Source organism: Tachypleus tridentatus, chromosome 3, assembly GCF_004210375.1.
Source record: "Tachypleus tridentatus isolate NWPU-2018 chromosome 3, ASM421037v1, whole genome shotgun sequence".
NCBI lineage: Eukaryota > Metazoa > Arthropoda > Merostomata > Xiphosura > Limulidae > Tachypleus > Tachypleus tridentatus.
This window is the reverse complement of record NC_134827.1, coordinates 82,722,387-82,733,010: the sequence shown is the minus strand read 5'-3', so window position 1 is coordinate 82,733,010 and position 10,624 is coordinate 82,722,387. Positions and strand designations below refer to the sequence as shown.

General features: G+C 32.0%; 2 protein-coding genes across 2 annotated transcripts; both read left to right on the top strand.

Moving 5' to 3' along the window:
- The first annotated feature begins 355 nt into the window (after positions 1–355).
- Positions 356–4,317, top strand: LOC143246117 (techylectin-5B-like). The gene is made up of 5 exons (XM_076492335.1): positions 356–616; positions 1,140–1,318; positions 1,621–1,726; positions 2,193–2,357; positions 3,874–4,317. Exons 1-5 carry the CDS (start codon positions 430–432, stop codon positions 4,119–4,121), a joined length of 885 nt encoding a protein of 294 aa, XP_076348450.1. The 5' UTR covers positions 356–429; the 3' UTR covers positions 4,122–4,317.
- Positions 4,318–7,265: 2,948 nt separating this feature from the next.
- Positions 7,266–10,271, top strand: LOC143246116 (techylectin-5B-like). The gene is made up of 4 exons (XM_076492334.1): positions 7,266–7,481; positions 8,021–8,099; positions 8,587–8,747; positions 9,749–10,271. Exons 1-3 carry the CDS (start codon positions 7,419–7,421, stop codon positions 8,670–8,672), a joined length of 228 nt encoding a protein of 75 aa, XP_076348449.1. The 5' UTR covers positions 7,266–7,418; the 3' UTR covers positions 8,673–8,747; positions 9,749–10,271.
- Positions 10,272–10,624: the final 353 nt, after the last annotated feature.

Below are 10,624 nucleotides of genomic sequence, written 5' to 3'. Positions count from 1 at the left end.
TCTGTTTCATAACAAATAAGACAAAAATTACATTTGATCATTACTGTAATATATAGGAACCTTAATGCACATTAAGTCCTGAGAATTATTTTTGGTCTTGTGTTATTGTGTGGTAATGTGAATATCAACATATTTTATTTTTAACTCTTACAGAATATTCTATTTGAAAAACAGCTAACTGAAATATCTTAATACATGTTTTGAAGACATTGTATTGACTTAGTTTATTCGAAAGATCTTTTTTTGCAAGCTGTTCACTGAGATGGTCGTCAAAAACAATTCTCAGAACCATGCTTGAAATAAGCAGTATATGAATAATATCTCTTCTATATAAGTGTGATTTACACAACATTCATCGACTTCCTCGTATCATCAACCGAAGTCACTTCAGAAACATTCGCTCACTAAGGTTCAACAGATCAGAAAACTATGAAAAGCTTAAGATATTCTAAAGTTTTGTTGCATATTATGTGTTTAGGGTTAACCGGAATTTTACTTTCAGGACCTGTGGGTGGAGTAACGTCTGATGTTTCCCGCTATGACTTGAATGACATCTTGGACGCTTTACCTACGACTGTGTGGGGAATGGTGAATGTGATTAAAGAAAAGATGAAAGGTCAGATTTCTTTAGTTAAAGATATTTGTCATTCACTTTCCTTCTTAATTTAAACAAAAGTGTTCACATATTCTGACGTTATTCATTTGTTACAAGAAAACAAAAGTCATAAACGTACAAGAAAGATGTTTTACAATTTATTAACAGCAAAATTAACTGCCATTAAGAAACTTAATTGACATTGAAGTTTGAATAGAGAATTTCTGTATTTAGACCCAGCATATTAGAATTACTGATTGAATAGTTGTTAATATAATACAGGTTCCATTATTATCATCTGCATTTAGAATTGTAAGATATTGGTTATTGTAAACATGTGTATAAGGGTACTTATTAGTAAATATGTGAATACGTATGAATATGAACACAAAACATGGGATGTTTTTCTATGAAAGGGCGATCATTGGAAAATAATTATAGTGCTTCTATCACGAACAAAAATGAAATCATAGTTGTTAAAGATAAATGTTATGTTAAGAACAAATGTAACATGTTTAAAGTCAGCTGTTGATGTAATTTAAAGGCACATCTCCAACACCAGAAACCAAGACTAGCCTTAATGCCACAATGTTCATAGACTGTGGAGATCTAAGACTTAGAGGTTATACGGACAGTAACCAGGTCTACTCTATTTGGCCACGGTTCTTCAACACACCAATTAAGGTTGTATGTGACATGGACACAGAAGGTGGTGGATGGACGGTAATAGTTTAATGTAATATTTGCATACTTCATTTCCATTGCTATAATTTATACTCTGCGAATATAATATAAAAAAAAGTTTAAAATTTATGTGATTTTTAAATTATTTCTTTGAGACTGTACAACATAACCACATTTTAAAAAGTTGTTATTTGAAAATAATTAATTTAATTTGAATGAAAATATGCTATTGTAACTTTACTTATTTTGTTCCTAAATTTAACATATTTCTCAATAAAATTGTGTTTAATAACAAGTAAAAAGCTAAATTTGAAAAAAAAACTTAAATTTTATTTCTGGAGGTAATTCAACGTCGTGGATACTACAACGAAATTCCTCAAGTTTTCAATAGATCGTGGTACCAGTACAGTGTTGGATTTGGATCATTAAAGGAAGATTTTTGGCTTGGTGAGTATTCTGTTTATAATAAAGGATGTGTTAATGTGTGGATATAATATAAATGTATATAATATATCCTCACATTGACACATTGTATGAGCCTCTTTTTTCGATGTCAGACCACGAAAAGTTTTGTGGAGATCACTATTATATTTATCTTATTTTGAATAACGTTAATAGTTAGATGACCCCTCTGTACGTTGTGTAATGCATTTTAATGAAACCTGTCAACGTCACACCTACAGATAGAGAATAGTTACTGTTGATATTCTCTTTTTTCAATAGTTCATGATGATTTGATTTATAAACATGATCGACCTTATTATGTTAATTCTTTATGTCTGTATTTTAATTAGTTTGTTTATCTTATAAACTAATATTTTTGTCCCTTTATTTGTTTTATATCATTAAAATATTGTCATTTATGAAATTATTTGTCTTTTACAATAACGTACATTATCAATTTGTTATTAAGGAAACGACAAAATATTTGCCTTAACAAACTACAAGGATGTGGAACTTAGAGTGGATTTAGAAGATTTCAACGGTAAAACAACATATGCTAAGTTTTCACATTTTCTTGTGTTGAGTGACAGAAGAAAATATCAGATGTTCCTTGGCTCCTACAGTGGCGATGCCGGTAAGAAAATTTGTTTAGGCTTTATTTCCACCTATAATTTTATAACGTGAAATGAATATTTTTGGTTATAATGATTAATATAAATGGAATAATTGCTCGACATTTTTATAACATCGTATACGTCGTACATGAAATTAATATTCTATTTTTTATTTAATTCTGTTTTTACCATATTGAGAAATTTCCTAATATAAAATGTCATACGTTTAATGCCATTGAAAGGAAATGTTTTATTAACAAAAACCATCAGTTTTACAAACTACATCCTTTCATTTGAGGAATAGTAAGTGACAAAAGACGTGAAAATAATAGATAAACAACATGAATTTCTCTCTTAAAAAGCATGGATTTTTTTACCTTCAGTGCCACACGTTACGAAAGTTCAACAGATCTCTAAACCACATAATACTTTCTTGGTATCAAATGTAGTCGTCACTTTTGTAAACTTGTCGAAACGAACATTGCATAAGATATTTTTTATGATATAGTGTAATAGTTTCTTTCCTAAACGACGTAATGCTTGTTTTGTGTGATACAAAACATTTATCTATACATAAATAAGTAAACATTTATTTATTATATATATATGTAAAACATTGTATACTTATCGTTAGTTATCTCAATACAGAGGACCACGAGTGGTCTAACAGTGTAACTGCGGATTTTTGTGCTACAGATAGATCAATGTGCAACTTTGTGCTTGTTATATATATTAAAAAAGCACAAATTCTTTCAAAAGTTAGAATTACTTGGTTAGGTTTAACTGTTAAATACGATGTTATGGATTTAATAATTTTGATATTTTCATTTTGGACTAATTAAACAATCAGTAAATTTTATCTCAGGAAGAACTTTTAATACTATGTATGTTAAAGGAATATTTACAAATGGGAACTTTTCAATGAATAAAGCTAAGCTAAAAGTATTTATATTATTTCATTAGTAAATTATCTTATGGGTTTTTTATACGGAAAAAACTGAAAAGTAAATTTTTGATAACATGAATTAAAACCTGAATTTTCGTTGTTGAAGTTTGAAGTGAGGTACAAGATATAGTTCTTTCAAAACATATACACAATATTTAGAAGTATGATGTTTATGGGTGAGCGTTAAATCTGAGGCTTATGATTCTCAAAGTCGGGTTTCGATGTCTTCAGTAGATACACTGTGCTTAAGAACGAAAAAAACAATTTATCAGTAGTGAAAGGGGTTTGAGTTACTTACAGAAATTATTTCTATCTCATTTATTTTTCTAATATCTGTCATAAAAGGAAATTTGTTAATCGTATGGTTGGTTTATAATGTTAGGAAATTACGTAGGCTGAAAACATTAATTTAAGAGAAAAATACAAAAGTGGACCTTTCGTCATCTAAGTTCAAACTATATAGTTTGTTGAAGATTTATTTCAGAATTATATTATGTTTTGGTTTCTATAATACATTATAATAAACTGTCATATTAACTAATATGTTGTTATAGATATTGTTAACAATTATTTTTTGTGTATCTCAACAGGTGATTCACTAAAGTACCACAACGGTTCACGTTTCTCAACAGTAGATCAAGACAACGATGAAAACACGAAAAGTTGTTCTTCTGAATATGGTGGTAATGGTGGATGGTGGTTTAAAACTTGTGTGCACAGTAACTTAAATGGGGTTTACCATAAGAGTAGAAAATCTTCTGGAACTTGGAGAGGAATTAGTTGGAACACTTTTGGTGGAGGCGATGTTTCTTTAAAAAAGAACATCGATGAAAATTAGACCAACTCACTTTGATATTCCTCATTGAATTAACATTGTGTGAGGAACAGTAAATCTTGATTTAGAAATACATAACATCCATGCTTAGTTGTTTTGGTCTCAGTATTCAACTCTAAGCTATCTTAAAAAACTCTATTTAATAAAAACATATCAAACTTGTATAGACATAAGTGAATAATAAATTAGCAGTTTTCCAGACTTGATCGCTATTGGTTTCTACATTTCGTGACATATTGATGTAGGTGAACTGACTATGGCCGTGTATAATTCTAATTAAAGTAACATGATTCATTAAGTGGTTCACACTTTATCTAATTCTTAATTACTACAGTAATATGTCGCTGATATCTGTAGTATTAAATATTAGCTTTATGTTTGAAGTTTTTCTCGAATTAAGTAATTTATGAGAGGATCGTTTTAGGTAAGCATGTTATAAAATTGTGATAAACATTTCTGTAGAAGGACCCAACTTAACACAGTTTCTAGTTCTTCTATTATCTTTTTCGATTATTAATAGTTTGCAATTTCTCACAGATCAGGTAACTGAGAGGTTAACATGCTCAGACTGTGGATCCAAGGAGATCGCTTTCTGTCATTCGGAGGTCAGACCTATATTATAAGAATACTGATTATATAACACTAAGCGGTCAGTAAATGTGACTACTTCAGTCTCCATCTTTATTGAAATCTTATAAAACAAACATAAAAATCAAATATTTAATATTGGTGTAATGAAATAACACTTGCTCTGTCGTTTATATATATATATAGATTTGATGCTACTCACGTAATAAACGCTACCTCTTCCAATACATAGGAGATAGAATTTACTACGTAATCAGTTTATTAGGGCCTGGCATGGCCAACTGCTTTGGGCGCTCTTCTCGCAATCTGAGGGTTGCGGGTTCGAATCACCGTCACAACAAACATGCTCACTCCTTTCAGCCTTGTGGTGTTATAATGTGACGGTCAATCTCACTATTCGTTGTTAGAGATTATCCCAAGAGTTGTCGTTGAGTGGTGATGACTAGCTGCGATCTTACATTGATAGACATCGTGCAGCTTTGCACGAAATTCAGAAAACAAACAAACAATTTGTAAGAACATTTTACAAACAATGTTATAAAACGAGAATAAAGTAACATCATTGAACATTCTTCATTGTAACTAGCCTTTTCATTTTCAGAACTTGAAATAGATATTTGAGAAAAATAACCTATCAAGGATCGGTTTATTAATAAGCATTTTTTATCATAAAATATATAATACTTCGACTGCAATAACTTCTTCATATCTTAAAGTTTTTTTTTCTTATCTTAACCATTTAAAATCAAGCGTATTCATTCAAAGTGAAAATACTTTCTCTTTCGGTTAATGCTTGATGGTTATTGTTCTGAACTCACAACCTGATGAGCATGGGGGCGAATCCTGTTCCCGAAAATGCTCGCCATTTAATTTTGTTGATAAAAGGTAACTCAAAACACTGACAGTAGGTGATGTTGCTTAGTTGGCTTCTCTCTAGTTTATCATTTTAAAAGTAAAAACGGCTATCGTACATAGCCTTCAAGCAGATTTGCTCGAAATTTAAAAACAAACAAAGCTTTGGTTTAAAACACTAGTTTTCATAAGATCAAAAGTTAAATCACACACAAAAAAATTCCAAATGGCTTAGCAGTAAAACTGAGGGCTTACATCACTAAAATCCAGGTTAAGACACTGGTGAACGATAAAAGTCTGTGAGTGTTTCTGAGACATTTGCAATGGAAACTACACTGTGTTTCTAAGATTCATAATTATTAGCTAGAAAGTGTTTGGATATAAAGGAACTGCGAGATTCCAAAATCATTCATAAGTTTTACTAGAAGAAGTTACACAACATATGGAAATAAGGCATAAACCTACTGTTCAAGCTCTATTTTAGAACCAATATTAGAAAGTAAAACAAGAGAAATATTTAGAACGATAAATAAAAATAAATATTATTTCTTAATTAATAAAGTTTAACTTCAAGATTTCGATTGTTTTTTAGTTTTGTGAGCATCAACGGAGATTTAGGAAATGTGAATATATGATAGAAAACCATTTAAATATTTTTTAAACAGTTGTATTAACATTTACTGAATGATTTATTTTATCAATTACCGTCACCAGCTTTAAGATAACATAATTGTGTTGTTACAATTACTCTATGTTTTACAAAGTGGAAGACCATCCCTTATTTAAAATGTAACAAACAGACTGTAGACTTGTATTTAAATACTAGACAGTTGCTTTCTTCTGGAATTGTGAACTGATTATATGATGTTCTTTACCTAAGATCTGATTACTTTCTAAGTTGCATAATTTAGCATTTTATTAAAATGAAAACTCCCCGCTAGTATAGCGGTACGTCTACGGATTTGCAATGCTAAAATCAGGCGTTCGATTCCACTCGGTGGGCTCAGCAGATAGCCCGATGTGGCTGTGCAATAAGAAATACACACACACATTAAAATTAAATCAAATTTGTATTTTGTTACATGCATATTGATGGAAACTATTATCTTGTTTAAAATTCTGTTTGCTTGTTCCAAATTAAGTACAGGGCTACACAACGGACTATTTTGTTCTGCCTACCACAAGTATTGAAACACGTGTTTTAGCACTGTGATTCTGCAGATATACTGCTGTCACGCTGGAGGGCGAGGGTAATGTTATTAAAAGATGTGTCGTTTTTTTTTCCCCGTATAGGAAAGCCACAAAGGGATATCTGCTCAGCCCACCGAAGGGAATCGAACCCCTGATTTTAGCGTTGTAAATCCGGAGACATACCACTGTACTAGCGGGGGCCTCTGTTATTAAACATGATGTGGAATCCATGTATTTTCTGAACAAAAAATATTCGTCTTTTTATCCATTATATTCATGTTTTGGGTATTTAACACACTCAAACGGTATTCCCGGATTGTCGAGAATATTAGACCCGACTGTCAGACGAATTTCCAGTAAAGTTGGAATAGAAAACGACTATATTTAAACGAGATCAACCTAAAAATAAATAAGCCAATCAGAATATAAGTTGGTTGTGAGTGCGATATTAATATTATTTTGCAAACGGCAGCCTCTTATTCGTGCCAATTTCGTTGGCAAAGATATTTGCTAAGTTTTCAGCATGAAGTGTAGCTCTCTGGAACCAAGCATTTCGAGTTAGAAAAGACAGGCTTACGATGTTCACACACTGCAGAGGTATCGTAGAAATTAAAAGAATCAGATAAAGATGAACAGGAATTCGATCAAACGTGTCCTGCAGTGATACAGATGTTCTTGATGCACGTTGGAGTAAGATTCTTTCTGCACCAGAGGTTTATTTACAGTTTGATGGTAAGAATGCAGGCACGTCTGGAAATCATCTGTGTGTCGTGTGCGGTGAAAAACACCTTCGATATAAAAGAAACCAACCTAGAGTTTATGTGATTTTGTGTAATCTGTGTTTCTGTGTTACATATCTCTTTTTATGCATTTTTGCTGTGGATCAGGCCAAGGGATAATTTGGCTCCCTTGAGTCAGACCCCCAGTGGCACAGCGGTATGTCTGCGAACTACTATCTCTAAAAACCGGGTTTCGATACCCGTGGTGGGCATAGTACAGATAGCCCATTGTGTAGCTTTGTGTTTAATTCAACAACAACAACAACCATTGAGTCAGGGCTGTTTGGATTAATACCTTATTTATTTGTAGTATCTTAAAGAATCTGATTTTTAAAAAGTTGTTATTTTAAAATAATTTGTTTAATTTGATTGAAAATATACTATTGTAACTTTACTTATTTTTTCTTATATTTAACATATTTCGCAATAAAATTGTGTTTCATAACAAGTAAAAAGCTAAATTTGAAAAAAAAACAAATTTTATTTCTGGAGGTAATTCAACGTCGTGGATACTACAACGAAATTCCCCAGGTTTTCAATAGATCGTGGTACCAGTACAGTGTTAGATTTGGTGAGTATTCTGTTTATAATAAAGGATGTGTTAATGTGTGGATATAATATAAGTGTATATAATATAAATAAATATAATATATCCTCACATTCACACATTGTTTGTACGAACCTGTTTTTTCGAAGTTAGACTACGAAAAGTTTTGTGGAAATCACTATTATATTTATCTTATTTTGCATAATATTATTAATAGTTAGATTATCCCTCTGTACGTTGTGTAATGCATTTTAATGAAACCTGTCAACGTCACACCTACAGATATAGAATAGTTACTGTTGATATTCTCTTTTTCAATAGATCATGATGATTTGATTTATAAACATGATCGACCTTATTATGTTAATTCTTTATGTCTATATTTTAATTTTTCTGTTTATTTTATAAACAAATATTTTTGGCCATTTATTTGATTCGCATCATTAAAATATCGTCATTTATGAAACTATTTGTCTTTTACAATAACGTACAGTATCAATTTGTTATTAAGGAAACGACAAAATATTTGCCTTAACAAACTACAAGGATGTGGAACTTAGAGTGGATTTAGAAGATTTCAACGGTAAAACATGTTAAGTTTTCACATTTTTTTTGTGTTAAGTGAGAGAAGAAAATATCAGATGTTCCTTGGCTCCTACAGTGGCGATGCCGGTAAGAAAATTTGTTTAGGCTTTATTTCTATTTAATTCTTTATAACGTGATCAAATGAATATTTTTGGTTATAATGATTAATATAAATGGTTTTGTTTGTTTTGGAATTTCGCACAAAGCTACTCGAGGTCTATCTGTGCTAGCCGTCCCTAACTTAGCAGTGTAAGACTAGAGGGAAGGCAGCTAGTCATCACCACCCACCGCCAACTCTTGGGCTACTCTTTTAGCAACGAATAGTAGGATTGACCGTCACATTATAACGCCCCCACGGCTGAAAGGGCGAGCATGTTTGGCGCGACTGGGAGGCGAACCCGCGGCCCTCGGATTACGAGTCGCACGCCTTAACACGCTTTGCCATGCCAGGCCGTAATATAAATAGAATAATTGCCCGACATTTTTATAATATCATATACGTTGTACATGAAATTAATATTCTATTTATATTTATTTATATTTCTTCGGCATGCGAAAAACTTCCAACTATTAACTTTCATTCTTATCAGTAGTGAAAGGGGTTTGAGTTGTTATTTTAATATTTATGTTTAAATGAATTTATTAATATTATGGCACGTTTATAATGTTAGGAAAATACGTAGGCTGAAACAATTAATATCAGACAAAAATAGCAAATCTTACGAAGGCCCGGCATGGCCAGGTGGTTAAGCCACTTGAGTCGTAATCTTAGGGTCGCTTGACACCAAACATGCTCGCCCTTTCAGCCGTGGGGTGCGTTATAATAACGGTCAATCCATTTGCATTGGTGAAAGAATAGCCCTAGAATTTGCGGTATGAATTGATAACTAGCTGCCTTCACTCTTCTATGAGCGCTATACGCCCCTAACTCTCGTGTTGGTTTGCGCGTAATTGAAAACAAACCAAAATCTCGTGAGTTTACTTCAAACTTGTATGATGTCTTTGTTTTTATAATACATTATATTAATTTGTGATAGTAAATTATATATTTTAATGTTAACTACAATTTTATATATATATATCTTCAGGTGATTCTCTTAATCACCACAACGGTCCACGCTTCTCAACAGTTGATCAAGACAACGACGAAAACTCGAAAAGTTGTTCTACCGTATATGGTAGTGATGGTGGATGGTGGTTTAAATATTGTGTGAACAGTAACTTACAAGACTGGTAAAACTTCAAAATCTTGGAGAGGAATTAGTTGGAACACTTTTGGTGGAGGCGATGTTTCTTTAAAAAGAACATTGATGAAAATTAGACCAACTCACTTTGATATTCCTCTTTGAATTAACATTGTGTGAGGAACAGTAAATCTTGATTTAGAAATACATAACATCCATGCTTAATTGTCTTGGTCTCGGTATTCAACTCTGAACTGTCTTAGAAGAACTGTAGTTAATAAAAACATATCAAGCTTGTATAGACAAAAGTAAGTAATAAATTACCAAGGTTTTCCTCAGTTGACCACTATTTCTTTACACATTTCGTGACATACTGATCTAGGTTTACTGATTATGGTCGTGTATAATTCTAATTAAAGTAGCATGACTCATTACGCGATTCACACTTTATCTATTTTTTCCTTTTATTTCAACGTCACACTACAGTGATATGTCGCTGATATCTGTAGTGTTAAATACTTGATAAATGCTTAAAGTTGTCCTCGAATTAAGTAATTTATGAGAGGATCATTTGAGGTAAGCATCTGATAAAATTGTGATAATCATCTCTGTTGAAGGAACCCAACTCATCACAGCTTGTTGCTGTACTATTATCTCTTTCGTAGCTGGAACGTTAATTTGTTCCGACTGAGGATCCCCGAAGTTCGCACTCTGTTACTCGAAGGTCAGAGGTACACTACAAAAGTAGCGTCTCAACAAAAAATATTCGGTCAGAGAGCG

Bases quoted from the DNA above. Each gene is read 5' to 3' on its own strand.
- LOC143246116 (XM_076492334.1), top strand. From the start codon at position 7,419: ATGTTCTTGATGCACGTTGGAGTAAGATTCTTTCTGCACCAGAGGTTT. The intron at 7,482-8,020 runs GTAAGAATGCAG...TTATTTCTGGAG, and splicing joins GGTTTATTTACAGTTTGATG to GTAATTCAACGTCGTGGATA. The intron at 8,100-8,586 runs GTGAGTATTCTG...TTTGTTATTAAG, and splicing joins CCAGTACAGTGTTAGATTTG to GAAACGACAAAATATTTGCC.
- LOC143246117 (XM_076492335.1), top strand. From the start codon at position 430: ATGAAAAGCTTAAGATATTCTAAAGTTTTGTTGCATATTATGTGTTTA. The intron at 1,319-1,620 runs GTAATAGTTTAA...TTATTTCTGGAG, and splicing joins CAGAAGGTGGTGGATGGACG to GTAATTCAACGTCGTGGATA. The intron at 2,358-3,873 runs GTAAGAAAATTT...GTATCTCAACAG, and splicing joins CTCCTACAGTGGCGATGCCG to GTGATTCACTAAAGTACCAC.